Genomic DNA, 15,857 nt, shown 5'->3' with positions numbered 1-15,857 from the left:
GAAATAAAATAAGATGAGAAAACGTTTCATTTTGGAACTGGGTGAAAAGATCCTGTTTCGGGCTCAAGTCAAACCGGCCACACAGGGCAGCCAGTAGTCCAATCTTCAGTCCGAAGCTCCATACCACCCCGTTGCGACGACCATTAAAGCGAGAGAAAAAAAATGCATGAAAAGCAAAAAGCTGCCGGGCACAACAAAATGTTCGTGCCTCTCCATCGATAAACACTGAGAATCAGGTTTTCGAGATTCCGAACGCCACCGGGATTCCATCACACGGAATCATCATGCGCGGATCGTGAAAAGGGATGTGGTAATACAAGGAGTAAGGGTATTCCGAGAGAGAAAAAAAAAAGAGCGCATGACGCCAAGAACAACGGACCTAGGTGCCATTTTAAGGCAAATAGGCACCACCAGCAACCACCAAGTTCATATTAGTGAACTTGACCTTGTAGACAGGAGATTTCTTAGTTGGGAAAGCGCTGATTTGGTCAGCTGTGACAACAACATCCTTTCCCTTCTTTTTCTTGGTCTGGCTCGCGGAGGGGTTTGCGCCTGCATCCAGTCTGGTTCCATTTCCTGTCTCACCGATGACACGGCCACCCTGAGTGGTTTCCTGGGAACCAGCGACGTCCCAAACACGCACGGTACCATCAGCTCCGCCGGAAACCAGCACCGTGGACTCCACACTCCAGCTGACAGACCAGATCCCACCCTTGCCGTGACCACGCATGCGCTTCAACAGTCTACCAGGAGCCAGGTCCCACAAGATGATGCAACCCTGGTCATCAGCGGATGCCAGAAGTTTTCCATCGCGGCTGCACTCCATCGCGGTGATGCTGCCAGTGTGGCCTGTGAACATGCGGACAGCATTACCAGTCGAAACAGCCCACATGCGAACAGTGTGATCAGAGCTGGCGGTGAAAATGTATGCTGAGTTGGGATGGAAGCAGACAACATCCACATCATGGTCATGGCCGACGAAGATACGCTGCTGACGGATTTGGTCGCTCACCCACAAACGGGCAGTCCGGTCAGATCCACCAGAGACAAAGTAGTGACTGAAAGGCCCCCAACTTAGGTCCCAAACAGGGCGGTCGTGGCCCTTGTAGACCACCATACACTGCCAGCTATCAAGAGACCAAAGGCGAATTGTCTTGTCCATGGATGCTGAAAGCAGCCAGCGTGCATTGGTGGCAACTTTCTCATCCCCCGAAAGGCCCTCGCGAGCAGATGCGCAGGGCTGGAATGCGACAGCAGTGACGGGACCCGCATGGCCGATAAGGCGGCGCGAACTGGCAGGTGGCGAGTTATCAAGGTCGGGGTCAGCAGCTTGGATGTTCGTGCCATCAAGGCTCCAAATCCGGATATATGACTGCTGAAATCCCACAGCAACAACTTGGCTGTCATCTGAGAAGTCCATGCAAGTAACACTGTTCATTTGTTAGTAAATTTCCGTGTTAAAAGGAGGATTCCAATAAGCATACCCGTCATAAGTGTTGTGGAATGTGAACATGCACACACTAAGCCCAGGACCGACCCCACCTGTGCGAGCCTTGATCTCGAACCGATCGCGATGTTCCATAACCTTCTTCACCTCGATCTGGACGTCACGAGCAGTGGACTGAGGGAAAGGAAGATCTGCACGAGTAGGTGCTTCGTCGTCATCTTCATTTTTAATCATTTGGTCGAACTCTTGAATGAGGGTGTTACGGCCAGCGGCAGGAGGTTGTCTCGCATCTTCCTCAGCTAGTTCAGCCCGCACATCCTCCTCCAGAAATTGTTCCATGGGGAGCTTTCCAAGTTTCAAACGAGGAAGTGTGCCGGCCATGGCCGGGTTGTCACCAGTGTAAGCCGAGCCGGGGTGGTGACCCGGAATGCCTTCATCCTCAGCTGGGAAGGTCTGGTCCGCACTCATCTGGTTCAACATAGCAGCGAAACTAAACCGGTCATCCGCTGCTCGGTCCAAGGTTTTGACCGAGCAAAAGCTGCTGAGAATTGCGTTCATGACAGAACCTCCTTCTTTATCCTTGGTCTCCAGGAACTGGAGAAGATTGGTGTAAGCAGGGTTGCTTAACACAACGCGGTATTTGTTATTTCGATAAAGCTTAGCAACAGAGTTATCCTGCAGGTGCTCCGGTAGGCTGATGGGCTCGAAATGGCGGACATCATCGGTATGCTCAGGAAGGAACATGTTTTTGTTGGTGTCAAAGAATGACTTCGCATCCTGAGGATAGAAGGATGTGACCATGTTGAAAAAGGAATAGACAAACAGCGGCCATAGAACACGCCGAAGTTCAGGCTGTGAGATAATTAGCATTGAGGTATCAAGTTGCTCCTAAGGATGTTTGTCGCACCTTGTACAAATCAAGATTTTCTTCAACCCAATTTTTCAGTAAGTCTAGATGATGCATTAGTTGGTATGCTAAGTCGCATGGGTGGAACACTCAGCTCACCAAAGCCCTGTCGAGTCTTGGGCCGGGAATCCTCCCCCAGTTGGGGCAGCGGACGCCCATCAATCTCCTGGTTGGCAGACTCCATGCGCAACATTGCCTCTGTACGGCTGTAGCCCTTCTTGGCCAAATAATCAATGACCTAGAAAATATCACAGGTTAGAGTACAATTCAACGTGAACTTATTTGGACAAAAGGAAAAAAAAAGAAAACAAGACAAGATAATGAGATAAAAGCGTGTTAGGGGGGTCTGAGTGGGTAAACAGACGGCCTGTTCACGTGTGCGTGGCTCCCCAGAGGTGAGGCTTTGCAAAGGCTTCGCGATGGGCGGACGGGGCATAGATGGTGCCGGAGTCACATCAGCTGCCGCCGGCTTTTGTCTCTTCTGGGTCTTCTGAGTGGGCGAGGTTGGGGTTGGGCGCCGGCAAGGCTGGCGAGGCTGTCGCCGACGAGGAGGCCGCCAATCCTCATCCTTGTCCTCAGTTGCCATACCGACGGCGGTTCTGATGATTTCTTGCGAAGGCGGTGCGTTTTGTATCAATTGGTGTGAGGATGAAAGAAAAATATAGATTGATAAAGATTAAACCAGATGACTGATAATGGTTGTAAATGTGAAGAATGGTTGTTGGGTGAGAACCGCGTGCGTGACGAACAAGTGAATGAAAATGGTGCACGTTTGCTCTGAGTTCTGATGCCTCTGGTACACCCAGCCATAGACTTTGATCGTCAATCACAGGAATAGGCAGCGAACAGCTAGCTACCGATGCTCTTCGAGATCTGTGAAATAGACCATATTGTCGACGTTGCGGAAACCCATGGTGCCGTCCATCATGGACTTCCATCAGCATCCACAAGCTGCAACGGCCAATGAGCAGGCAACTCAAAGGATTCTTGTATCATCAGCGGTGCGGTGCGCTACCTTTGGCTTTCAATGATGGACTCCGATCATCACCAAAGAGCTGTGGTGGCTAATGAGCAGGGAGCTTGAGTGGTAGCATTTCAATATCGTCGTCGTTGATGCAGAACGCCTTAGACCCATCCGTCGAGGATCTTTATCATCATCTCCTGGGAGAGTCCATTCGAAAGGTTGCGGTATGTCAAGCCTCTCAAACTCCTAATGTCGAAACACACAGGGGCGTGGACACAACGTGCAAGGAACAATCATCTCGCAAATGGACAAAAGATATGGGGAAACAAGGCTTCTCAAACAACGTGTAAATAAATCACAAGGGTACCTACTATTTGATTCAAATTCTGCTGTGACATAGCACCACTTGGTGGTGCACTGGGTCCTGGAGTGGGTGTAGAATGAACTGGAGTCCCAGGTAATGGTTGCTGGGAAGGCATCATCCCATTGCCATTTACACCTGGTCCCATGCTACCGCTGCGTGGTCCAGGGCTTGGTGCCCCGCCTGGCGCCGACATAATCGCCGACTATGGACGACAACTTCGAGACAGATCCTCAAAATGCAGCGGATGACGGCAATGGACCTGGGTTGGGACGTACAATGCGTAAAATCGCCGGAGTATTATATAATCAACTTAGGCGGTCGGCTATCAGTGTTTCGTCTAATTTATATATTGCCCAAGGGTATATCGGAATTTGACCGCTCAATGATAGAATAATGGATTTGATATCTTGAATTTGATATGCCGACGAGCTGCGGGCCCTGGCTACCTCACCGCTTATTAAGATTCTCTCTACCTTCCGGCACGTGATGTCAATTAGAAAGCTTCCCAGTCTCTATTGCGATCTCGATCTTTCGTTCTACACTCGCAAATCTGGTGGGATTAATTCCTACGGACGCAGTTATCTACATTCTTCATACAGCTTGGACCAGTCAAAATGGGCGAAAACGCGACCTCGGAAGAGCTACCTAGCTTTACCTCCGCCGATCGCATCCGACAGCTGAATGAGATGGACAAGGTACCACGGTCGATTGAATTTATACATGGAAAATTTGCTGATTCTTCTCTGTTAGGATGTTACTAAGCTTCTCAATTCTGCCGGTCTCGCGATCCAAGCCTTGACCAACGCCAAACCGGACTCTTCTGTTGCATCGGATGGATCACTCGACTCGCACAAAACGCGGTTCAAAGAAGCAAGTGCGAAATACTTCGCGCTTCTCTCCTCGGCTGATGTCACCCTTCGCCGCCAGATCTACTCTCTAGAGGAATCATCTCTCGTAGGACCCGAGAAAGCCTCGCGCGCCGGGGACACAAAAGCTGCAGCCAGAGGCGAGGGAGTTACGGTAGCCAAATCGCGAGCTCCAAACTCACTGGATATCAGTCGCCTCAATAGCCGGAAGGATACTGTTGGGAAAGATAAGGAGGCTGAGTTGTGGGCGGCTGCTCGGAAATTCATTGAGGAGATGCAGAAGTCTTCCGAGACAAGTAAAGATTCTAGGCCAGCGAATGAACCGGAGGACATGCAGGTGGATTGAGTTTGAGCTATCGGCTCATTCGGGGAGATTGATTGACTTTGCTTCATGCGTTTATGATTTATGATACCCCGGGCTATCTGCACTGAAATTACGAATACGATAAGCCACATTGGAAGATGATACATAGATCTACCTACATAGTATCAGGCGCGAAATATCTATGGACCAGTCTTCGAGCATGTTCACAGAACTAGGCTATACAAAAGGTAAACGCAACGACAGGTATAGTTCCTCGGCCTAGCCGAGGAGGATATTTGTCTGAACAGTAAAAATGGCTACTTGTGCATGGACATAATCATTTCCCGCTGTGTTTCTCGGTCTCTGTTCGCATCAGACAATGGGCCCAGGCCTAGGTTTGTGTTAGCATATTGCAGCGGCATGGATATTGTGTGCATCCACTTACTTCGGAGCTCGCCAACGACATCCTTGGCTTTGCCGAAGTAAACCTCCTCTATGATATGAAAGCCTAGGTCAGCACAAAATCTTCAAGTCAATAAATGATCACGAGAGAAAGAAACATACGCAGCAAATTTCGCATCTTCAACTCCATATCCTCCACCAGCCTGCCCACATTGGCGACATGACTAGCATCCGACTCTACAGGCAGATCAACCTCCACCTGGCGAGTCATGTTCCCGCTAAGGTCCATACTACCAAGAGCCTCGGACTTGTTGGCCAGGTGGAGGATAACAGTACTAGTGAGTTTGTAGTGGGACATGCGAGCGCGGTCGGTGGCCTCGAAAACGTGAATGCTGTCCCATTCGCCGGAGCTCTGGGAACCCGGAGCGACACCTAATCAAAACAAACAGTTAGTCTCAACTGAAAGCATAGAAAGCAATCCACGGTCCGCCCATGACGTACCTTTCTTCAATAGAATGACACCGGCAAATCCATCGTCCAAATCCCAGAAATAAACACTCCCCACGCCTCCCTCATAGTACAGCTCGCGGTAAACATCGAACGACTCGTTGGCGGCAACCTCTAGCTTTCGCACTCGCTCACTGGGCACGGTACCGTCTTCAAGCGGAGGATCGAACTCATTGCTCCATGGTGACCGGTAGCTATCGCCGTCGCGGTTGTAGTCGCAGAGCAGATAGTCGCGGTTGGTCTGCGGGCAGCGGCGAATCTCCAGGGGCTGGTCAACCGAAGAGAGGAGGTCTTCGGTCAGTTCGGGGACAATTGAGGTTATAGCCTGCAGGTTGGCCTTGGTGTCACGCGGGTTTAGGCGCCGAAGGAGGTCGCTGCATAAGAGGTGGTCAGCTCACTTGTCTCCGACTGCATGGGGCGGGGTTGCGTCGGCGATCTGGGATTCATGACGGGTGCCATAGTTGGGGGGAGAGGGGGAATGTAGTGCCATATTGGTTGCGAGACAGATTACTCACAGCGCGCTGTCAAATTGTGCATCAGCCATGGTTGCGAAGGTTGGTTGTATCTCTGTTGCTTAACGAATGGCGGTGTTGATCTTAGGTGGATGAGGTGCGTGCATACTTCAGGCTTCTTGCGTGGCAGTACACGCTATCTATATCAATCACAATATCTTGACTTCGATACCCTGCATAAAAATACATGGAAAAACTACAGAAATTCATAGCTACAGACATTTGGATTCAAATTTGTTTCCTCAATGATATCTGATTTTTAATTTAGCATATAGCATATGCCCACTGTCTACAGGATCTTTAACAGGGGTGTTGAGAATGCACATGTGCCAACCCTCTTGGGAAGCATAAAAAGTAATCAATACAGGGTTGATACTGTGCACGAAGGCCTCTCTCAAGCAGAACCAGAAACAAGGCTCATCTCCTCCTGCCACCACCCCGCAAAGATATTCAACCTCTCCGTCCGCACCCTAGCCATCTCCCTCCCTGTAGCAGTCTTCATCATCCCCTCCAGCTTAACCAACTTGTCCTCAAAATGCTCAATGGAATTATCCATCTCCCATTTCCCATCAACACAATACTTCTTCCCTACAGCTCCAAGGAAGGTAAAACACCTGCCAATTCCAACAGCTCCGATGGCATCAAGTCGATCAGCATCCTGGACAACCCCTAGCTCGACAAACCCATCTTCGTCAATCATCCTCCGGATCAATGCCGGATCCTTGCACTCAGTCGTATAAGAAACATGTGATACGATCGTCTGCACCCGGGATGCGAGTTCTGGCGTCGCACCCCGCGCAAGAAGCGCATGCTGCACCATCGTCGTTGGGTCGAGTTCTGCACTTCCAGGAGCAGCATCAATCTTGGATAGGTACTTTCTGTCACCGATGTCATGCAGCAGTGCTGCGAGTTTGACAACTGCCCCGTTGTATTGCGTTGTCGGGTTCAGGACCCGCTCTGCTTCCAGGATCTTGTTGGCGAGCGCACCCACTCTGTGGACGTGTGCTGGGTTATGCGATGGGTCGTGGCCCGACATGCAGTCTGTCACGAAAGCGGACATCTCGTTGAAGAGGGCTTGGAATTCTGCGCTGGTATCATCCATTGTGGGTCTTTTGATCCAGTCTTCGGGGATTGGTTTTTTTTATTGGTTCAATGATACGCACTGAACGGTACCCAAGACCTGTGCTAATGGGGCAAGTTGGATTTTATACAGCGTCTTTTGGTTTTTGTGTCTCTGGGGATCAGCAGTATGTATATTTTGAAGAAAACACCCCGCAGTAAACAAAATTTGGCGGTGAATGGCACTCGAGACTTATTGCTACCCACGGAGATAGCCCCGGGACGCGCATTGCAAGTTTACACTGTATGGAACCTGTGTTTCCGTGAGATTGTGGACCAGCTTTATATTTGTGGAAGATGTAGACATATGGAGTGCCAACTTGGCGGGGACTGATCTGCAACGAAGGCATGATGGATGCTTAGGGCGAATATGTAATATTGAGAGATGATGATGATTATCATCATTCAAGATTATACATAGCAAATTCGGTTTCACAAATTGAGCCTCCTAGTGTCATTTTCTACTGTCTATCTATAAATCCGAGAAGTAGGGGCGAAATACTTAAAGAAAAAGAAATCTAAAAAGAATATCCAAGAACATCAAAGACATCATAAGGCCGCCCAGGCGGCCAAATGTTCTTCTTTAATTCAAGAAAGACCTCCAAATTGATATCCAAGATACTATCACACGAGAGAAAGCAAAACTATGTTACAAAGTCAATAAGGCCACCCCGTAGAGCTAGATCGGGGACAGTCCCGTACGACCATGCCAAATTACGAGGCAGTATACCAAAGACCCAATATAATCTGATCACAGGGCAAAGGCAGCAACAACCAGGCCGAAGAGGGCAGTAGTGGAGGCACCGAGTTTGACATTGGGAGCGGCGTTGGTAGTCTGCTGTGAGAATCCCGAGGAGCTGGTAGTAGTGCCCGAGGAAGAGTCATCTTCGTCGTTGTTGCCCGAAGCTGAAGACTGATATTAGCAGGGTTCAGTATCGACAAAAGAAAAATGCGGACATACACTTGGAATCAAAGTCGGAGCCAGTCTGCGTGGCAGTGCTGCTAGTACCAGTCGAAGTTACGGAAGAGTGGGTTGTAGTTGCACTGCTGCCACCCCAGAAGTGCGAACTGTAGCAGGACTGCTCACAGTCGGCATACTTTTGAGCGTCGGCCGGGGAGCCAGTGCCCTGAGGGCAGGCAGAGACACACTTGTTGGTGTCATTCACCTGGTTATCGCTGGGGCAGGGCACCTTGTAGCATTTGGCTGTGCAACAGATATCTGTGGCTTCGCCTAGAGTTGAAGGTGCATTGGTATCGTGTTAAGGTCGATAGACTGTAATAAAAGGTATCTTACAGCTCTTTGCGCACTCAATCTCGGGTGTACCAGTAATAGTTGAAGGGTTCACAGTGGTAGTGTCTGCAGCGGCGAAAGTCAGCAAGGCTGAGAGAGCAAGAATGCTGAACTTCATGTTGAGTATAAAAAGGTGTCAAGAGGTGATCAAATCAAAGAAGTGAGAAGATTTTGTAGGTAGCGACGGTATATTGCAATAAAGAGCGAGTGGGAAGTGCAGGGTAGGAAAAGAGCAGACATCGAAGTATTAAATATTATTGATAAAAAGCCTATAAAGCAAACGGATGCGGGTGCTCTTGGCCCTGGCATAGACTTTGCCTCAAACCAAACCTAGAAGACAAAAACAGGCATAGTTGATGCAGATTCTATTATTCGTGACGTCTCAAGTTTAATGGTCATTGAATACGGCACTTTAGATTCGATGGACTAAGTCCATCCAGGTGATGCGCGGCGATCACCTTACGTCCCGGGCAAGGATAATGTGCTGGACAATTTCCCCCTTGATAAGGGGGGTTTCTGCTTTGTCACACAATGAAACCCCGGGGACAGTAGACCTGTCAAATTGGACAATATTGATATATTGATTGCCTTTAGGCATTAGCGTGTGAGCAAGGGAGCAATCTATATTTTGCTAGAGTATATTGCCATTCCCATTGGCCCTCGGAACTTGGCATTAAAATCTTCAAAGTCATCAAGAAACACAAAAGAAAGCTTTGAGGCGTAGGTAGTACGGAGTACACGCAATCATGGACACTACTGTTTGTCAGGTAGAATATTAAAATATAATGGAGTTTTTATAAGGGGCAATAGGACTAGACAGACACATGTTCAAGTTAAGCAGGCATGCGATCTGGATTCTTATAGCACCTATGTACATATAGGCACAATAAGATACTCCATAGTTCGTCTAACCTCGGCTCATTTGAGAGATCGAGTGCATTCAAAGATTTGGCGCTCAATGAATAAAGCTATAGTGCAAACTATACAAACATACTCTCATCACCTGACTACGCGACGCGACGCGATACCATTACAGATACCATGGCAATGTCATTAAACCATCCGCGCGATGTCGACAGATTCTGAGTCGGATTACTTCGATGATGACGACTTCGTAGTTCCTGGTACCCCTGATGGGCCCTCACGCCCCGCAAAACGCCGCCGTGTTCAAAATCGCGGGGAAGAGCCCGAACGTCAAGATGACAGTTCTTCGATCGACTCTTTCTCTGATATGGAGGATGACGAGTTACCCCACCGGCGTCTAGAGTCACCCATTCGTTCCGAAGAATACCAGGATCGCTTCAAAAATAAGAGCTGTGTATTGAAGCAAGCGAGTGTTCAAAATGACATGTTCGTCACCCAACTCACGCAACCCTCCTCGAGTCCGGAACGAATACGGGGTCCACGGTGGCAGAAGCCTGTCACAAATCTCCCTCCGCCAAAATTGGAAAATAGAGGACAAGATGGTGGTGGTGGACAGGAGGGGAATTATCCCCGGGATGATGAGGAATTGATGGCCGCTATCGCAGCTTCCTTGGATTCATTTGAGGAGGAGACAACAATCAGAGGGGCATTCCAACCGACGATCTTGTCAAACAATACTGCTGCGAAAAAGCTTGCCACGCTAGCAAAGACAAACACGCACGCCCTGGCGGATGTCCCTTTTGAGTTGGAGGATATACCAGAAGGGGCATTTGATTCTTCACCATCATTGTCACCAGTAGCACGATCGGTTCAGCCCACAGCTCCTCAATTCAGTCAACCCCGTGGCCCAATTCGGCAACCGCATCTCAGACAGAGCACACTATTCGGCATGATTGCTCCAAATCCTGAGGTCTTGGTACCGCGCCAACAAGACTGGGGCCCGTCAGAAAAGACCGAACCACCGACCCAACACAAACTTGTCAAAGAGGCTTTAGATACATGGGTCTACCCCACGAATTTGGGCAAAACCAGAGATTACCAGTTCAACATCACTCAGGCAGGCCTATTTCATAATCTACTCGTGGCATTGCCAACGGGATTGGGAAAAACATTCATAGCAGCTACAATTATGCTCAATTGGTATCGCTGGACGAAAGATGCACAAATCATTTTTGTAGCACCAACAAAACCCTTGGTTTCGCAGCAGGTGTCGGCCTGCTTGGATATTGCCGGAATCCCGCGCTCAGAATCGACTATGCTCACGGGAGGGGCATCGCCGGGCATTCGCGCCGAAGAGTGGAAATCAAAGCGGGTGTTTTTCATGACACCTCAAACACTGATTAATGACCTGAAGACCGGAATCGCTGATCCTAAGAGAGTGGTGTTATTGGTCGTTGATGAAGCTCATCGTGCGACTGGTGCGTATGCATACGTGGAGGTGGTCAAATTCCTTCGGCGTTTCAACAACAGTTTCCGAGTGCTCGCCCTCACAGCAACGCCGGGCTCAACTGTTGAATCGGTGCAAGCTGTTATTGATGGCCTGGACATAGCACGTGTCGAAATCCGTACGGAGAACTCGATCGACATTCGCGAGTACGTTCACGCTCGCAATATCGAAATCGAAACCTTTGGAAATTCAGATGAAATGGTCTTTTGTATGGACCTCATGTCTGCCGCCTTGCAGCCCTTGCTTGACCAACTCAAGACACTCAATGCATACTGGGGGCGTGACCCTATGGGGCTAACTGCGTATGGTCTCACGGTGGCGAGGCAACAATGGATGCAGTCCGACGCTGGCCGGAATGCCCATTTTGGCTTGAAAGGCAAAGTCAACTCCATTTTCACTGTTCTTGCTAGCTTGGCCCACGCTATTGATCTCCTCAAGTACCATGGCATCGTGCCATTCTATCGCCATGTGATTCATTTCAAATCAAGCTCCGAGGGACAGAAAGGCGGAGGTGGTAAATACCAAAAGCAAGTTGTGCAAGATGATAGTTTCAAGAAATTACTCAGCCATATTGAACCGTGGAGTAAGAATCCAGAGTTCATTGGCCATCCGAAATTGGAATATCTCAAGTCAGTTATTTTGAATCACTTTATGGACAGAGGTGAAGGGAAAGAGCTACCTGATGGCACTAGTCAGCCTGCAACTCGTGTCATGATCTTTGTGCATTTCCGTGACAGTGCTGAAGAGGTAACGAGAGTGCTTAAAAGATACGAACCCATGATTCGGCCTCATGTTTTTGTGGGTCAATCAAGTGCCAAAGGCTCCGAAGGCATGGACCAGAAGACGCAGCTCAGAATTATTGAGGATTTTAAAAAAGGCACATACAACACTATAGTTGCTACCTCTATCGGCGAGGAGGGATTGGATATTGGAGAGGTTGATTTGATCGTGTGTTATGACTCCTCGGCATCACCTATTCGCATGCTGCAGCGCATGGGTCGAACTGGCCGTAAACGGGCCGGTAACATCACTCTGCTATTGATGAAAGGCAAAGAAGAAGACTCCTATATCAAGGCCAAAGATAACTATGAAAAGATGCAGCAAATGATTGCCTGCGGCTCCCGATTCACGTTCCACGACGACCTGTCTGCACGCATCTTACCTACGGGCATTCGTCCAGTGCCTGATAAACGACAGATCGATATACCCCCGGAGAACTCGCAGCAAGGACTGCTTGAGCCGAAACGCAAAGGGCGAGCACCAAAGCGACCTGCCAAGGTGTTCCACATGCCCGATGATGTGGAGACAGGGTTTACTCGAGCCTCGACTTTGGCTGGCGACAAATCCCAAAAGAAGAAGGCCACTGCACCCAAAAAAGCAGCCACCCCCAAAAAGAGACCTCGTTCCCCCACACCCGAGCCCGTGGATGTTCCATCGCTGGAGGACGTTGTTCTGAGCAGCAGCGAACAAACTGATCTTGAAAATCATTATCAGAACATCGGTGCCACTTCTCCGCAGTTCATTCGATTCCCTCGCAACGACGCCTTCCCACGTCTGCAGCTCATCGAAAGACCCACAAAGAACGTTAAGCATGGGTCTCTCACGCGACGCATGGTAAAAGCCTTACAGAAGATGCACGAAGCTGGCCCTGACTGTGAGCGTCGATTTAAAGACATTTTGGCCCGCGAACCGCTCAGTCAAATGCCTCAGGGGGATTCAACTAAGGAGCCTCGGCGCATCCAAAAGTCCTTCAAAACACCGTCTAAAAATACTGTTCGACGAGCTTCCACTAAGGCTACTGCAAACCCTGCTGGCGGGGAAGTTGTTTCTTTATTATCTCCGGAGAGTGAACCCAAACAGAAGAACGATCCATTTGCCTTCATGGATGATGACTTCGGTGATGATGGCTCGGATTTTGAGCTGATGGATGCTAGCCTTTTGTTTAGTAGTGGATCTAAACCAAAGGGTCAGAAACCGAACAGACCAATTATTGAAGATAGTGATGAGTGATGTAATAGGTAGAGGAGAGAGACGTTGGATACTATTTGGATATGGGGGATGTTTGCTACACTCGAACACGGGAATGCCCTTGGATAAAGTTGATAATTTCTATTCAATCGTTCAATTCTAAATAACGTGTTTCACTACCGAGCTGCGCACACCACCGAGCTGCGCACCCCACCCAAAACGCGTCCAGGAATTAGATCTTAGTTAGTTTAACCACCCACCATACCACCAATTCGCTCCCGAAGCTCTAGAAATTCAATAGAGCAAGAGGGTAGGATCTTATTAGCTATCCAGGCTTTTAAAAATCAAGAAATTAGCGCTATTCGCGAAGCAGTACGCCGTTTTGAAGTGCCTGAATCAACCCTCCGGTCGCGTCTTCGTGGCACTACTTTTCGCGCTGAAACCCGCGCTAATAGTTATAAATTGACAGAGCTCGAAGAGGAATCTCTTTAAGAATGGATACTCTCTATAGATTCTCGTGGAGCAGCCCCCCGGCCTACTATAGTACGAGAAATGGCGAATCTTCTGCTCGAAAAGCGCGGATCTATACCGGTTCTTTCGGTCGGCCAAAATTGGGTTACAAAGTTCGTTAAAAGGCGCCCTCTCCTCTCCTCTCGGTTCTCGAAACGATATAATTACGAGCGTGCGAAATATAAAGACCAGAAAATCATTGGGGAGTGGTTTGATTTGGTTTAAAAAACGATCCTTCAATTTGGAATCGATCCCGATGACGTTTATAACTTTAACGAGACCGGTTTTGCTATAGGATTAATAACGCCAACTACGAAGGTTATCACGAGGAGTGATTACTACGGCCGGAGAGCACTTTTATAACCTGGAAATCGAGAGTGGGTAACGGTGATTGAGTGTACGGGTGCTTCCGGCTGGGTGCTTCCTCCGTGTGTGATTTTTAAAGGAAAGGTCTTCCTTGAATCCTGGTTTAAAGGCCTTCCGAAAGATTGGCGCCTTAAAGTAAGTCCTAACGGTTGGACTTCCGATAAAATCGGGCTTCGCTGGCTTAAAAAGCTCTTTATTCCTACTACTTTTTCACGTACAAAGGGGAGGTATCGGCTTCTAGTACTTAACGGTCACGGAAGCTATTTAACCCCGAAGTTTAATAAAATCTGTGAGAAAAATCATATTATACCAATCTGTATACCTCCGCACTCCTCTTACCTTTTACAACCTCTCGATATCGGCTGTTTTGGGGTGTTAAAACGTACATACGGCCGGCTGGTTGAATCAACAATACGGGTTAGGATAAATCATATTGATAAACTTGATTTCCTCGAAGTATACCTAGAGGCTCGAATTGAAGCTTTTAAAACGGATACTATTAAAAGCAGCTTTAGAGCTACCGGTTTAGTACCGTTTTTACCTAATCAAGTGATTTCGAAGCTAAATATTCGGCTTCGAACACCAACCCCCCCCCCCCTAGCCGGGGTAGTGAATCAAGCCGGAATTTTACACCGAAAACCCCCTTTACGGAGAAAGAACTACGTCGACAGGCTTTATCGATTAAAGCTTTACTTCGTACAAGATCTCGAAGTCCACCTAGCCCGTCAGATCGAGTATTAAACCAGCTTATAAAAGGCTTCCGTCTTACAATGCAAGGTGCTATCTTACTTACTAAAGAAAACAAGGAATTACGCGCCGCCAACGAGAAGCAGAAGCAAAAGCGCACTCGATCCCGAAGGCAGATACCAGCTGAAGCAGGGCTCTCAGTTCAAGAAGCTTCTCAATTGATTACTGAGCCGGTGGCAGTAGTTAAAGCACCCCCCGCCTCCGGCGAAGAAGGCCTTCGCCACCTTTACAGCCACGAACGAGAGCATTACCAACATGCGGGTTATGCAAAAACCAGGGTCATAGAAGAGATACATGTCCAGATAGATGATGATTTTAGTGTATTTAATTTAATGGAGTTTTGGTTGAGATATATGCATTTAAAATTAATAGGTTAGGTTGGGTGCGCAGCTCGGTGGTGTGCGCAGCTCGGTAGTGAAACACGTTAAAATAACTAACTAGAGCATTTTATATGCACTGCCTCCTTTCTCGTCAGCTGCGCCCCTATTTGTGGCGCTCCGTAGCGATGAATTTCCAAGGTTGCGCGGCTGGTGCGGTTTACGAGATTTGATTTGTGATTAGTTGCTTTCACAGCCACAGCATTAACACCCCCATTCGCCTTGAAAATGATGATCGATGCCCCGCTCCTGGTGTCTGTCCGCACCCCATACTCGGCCCAACACAGTAGGGGTGATGGGCAGCGCATTGGTCGCGGTAGCTGTTTCGAGGATATACCAACATGAGTACGGTACAATAACATAAGCTCTGGTCAATATTTCGCTCCACCAACCCATGTTATTCCTATCTTCACGCCTATCTCAAAGACGACTGTTATGGCTTTGGTTCGAATCCCTCTTGGCTCGGGCCTGAACCCCGAGGCCAAGCTAGGTCAAGCCATTCCAGAGTTCGTCGCAGATCTCTCTATGGAGCAAAAGGCAAGATTCAATGCATCGAGAAGTTAAGCGCTTGCATCGCCACCGACCATTCAGGATGTCAGAGTCATTGCCGCGGAGATTGGTTGCTTGCCTAGTGGACGATTCTTAGGCACCAGGTTCATTAACCTCATTGAAGCGGTGCAAAGGTTCGCTGCACTTGGGGATATCCTGATCGGAGGATCACAGAATATCATCGCGTGTGGCGTTTGGTCGATGGTTCGCCTGTCATTGTTGGTAAGCCTTGAGACTCGGATAAGATCTGCCTCGCCTTGCTTTGACGATACACTTACCATCCCCT

At 48.7% G+C, this 15,857-nt stretch overlaps 6 protein-coding genes across 6 annotated transcripts; 2 read left to right on the top strand and 4 right to left on the bottom strand.

Annotated features, from left to right (window-relative positions):
* Nucleotides 1–391: 391 nt before the first annotated feature.
* Nucleotides 392–2,940, bottom strand: N7479_004805 (putative transcription initiation factor TFIID subunit; the record flags this gene model as incomplete). The annotated part of the gene is made up of 5 exons (XM_057252502.1): nucleotides 392–1,430; nucleotides 1,485–2,299; nucleotides 2,355–2,398; nucleotides 2,454–2,592; nucleotides 2,719–2,940. The coding sequence occupies 5 exons, from the start codon at nucleotides 2,938–2,940 to the stop codon at nucleotides 392–394; spliced, it is 2,259 nt and encodes a 752-aa protein (XP_057111827.1).
* Nucleotides 2,941–4,296: 1,356 nt separating this feature from the next.
* Nucleotides 4,297–4,894, top strand: N7479_004804 (mediator of RNA polymerase II transcription subunit 11; the record flags this gene model as incomplete). Its single annotated transcript, XM_057252501.1, has 2 exons — nucleotides 4,297–4,377; nucleotides 4,433–4,894. 2 exons carry the CDS (start codon nucleotides 4,297–4,299, stop codon nucleotides 4,892–4,894), a joined length of 543 nt encoding a protein of 180 aa, XP_057111826.1.
* A 275-nt stretch (nucleotides 4,895–5,169) lies between these two features.
* cap2 (F-actin-capping protein subunit beta) lies at nucleotides 5,170–6,305 on the bottom strand (the record flags this gene model as incomplete). The annotated part of the gene is made up of 5 exons (XM_057252500.1): nucleotides 5,170–5,243; nucleotides 5,298–5,345; nucleotides 5,417–5,686; nucleotides 5,756–6,135; nucleotides 6,277–6,305. The coding sequence occupies 5 exons, from the start codon at nucleotides 6,303–6,305 to the stop codon at nucleotides 5,170–5,172; spliced, it is 801 nt and encodes a 266-aa protein (XP_057111825.1).
* Nucleotides 6,306–6,667: 362 nt separating this feature from the next.
* Nucleotides 6,668–7,375, bottom strand: N7479_004802 (HD domain-containing protein; the record flags this gene model as incomplete). The annotated part of the gene is made up of 1 exon (XM_057252499.1): nucleotides 6,668–7,375. The coding sequence occupies one exon, from the start codon at nucleotides 7,373–7,375 to the stop codon at nucleotides 6,668–6,670; it is 708 nt and encodes a 235-aa protein (XP_057111824.1).
* Nucleotides 7,376–8,143: 768 nt separating this feature from the next.
* N7479_004801 (uncharacterized protein) lies at nucleotides 8,144–8,801 on the bottom strand (the record flags this gene model as incomplete). Its single annotated transcript, XM_057252498.1, has 3 exons — nucleotides 8,144–8,298; nucleotides 8,354–8,623; nucleotides 8,687–8,801. The coding sequence occupies 3 exons, from the start codon at nucleotides 8,799–8,801 to the stop codon at nucleotides 8,144–8,146; spliced, it is 540 nt and encodes a 179-aa protein (XP_057111823.1).
* A 951-nt stretch (nucleotides 8,802–9,752) lies between these two features.
* mph1 (3'-5' DNA helicase) lies at nucleotides 9,753–13,064 on the top strand (the record flags this gene model as incomplete). Its single annotated transcript, XM_057252497.1, has 1 exon — nucleotides 9,753–13,064. One exon carries the CDS (start codon nucleotides 9,753–9,755, stop codon nucleotides 13,062–13,064), a length of 3,312 nt encoding a protein of 1,103 aa, XP_057111822.1.
* Nucleotides 13,065–15,857: the final 2,793 nt, after the last annotated feature.

This window comes from Penicillium vulpinum (genome assembly GCF_028829585.1).
Source record: "Penicillium vulpinum strain IBT 29486 chromosome Unknown utg000002l_segment0_segment0, whole genome shotgun sequence".
NCBI lineage: Eukaryota > Fungi > Ascomycota > Eurotiomycetes > Eurotiales > Aspergillaceae > Penicillium > Penicillium vulpinum.
The sequence above is the reverse complement of the archived record's forward strand: the minus strand, read 5'-3'. Positions and strand labels throughout refer to the sequence as shown.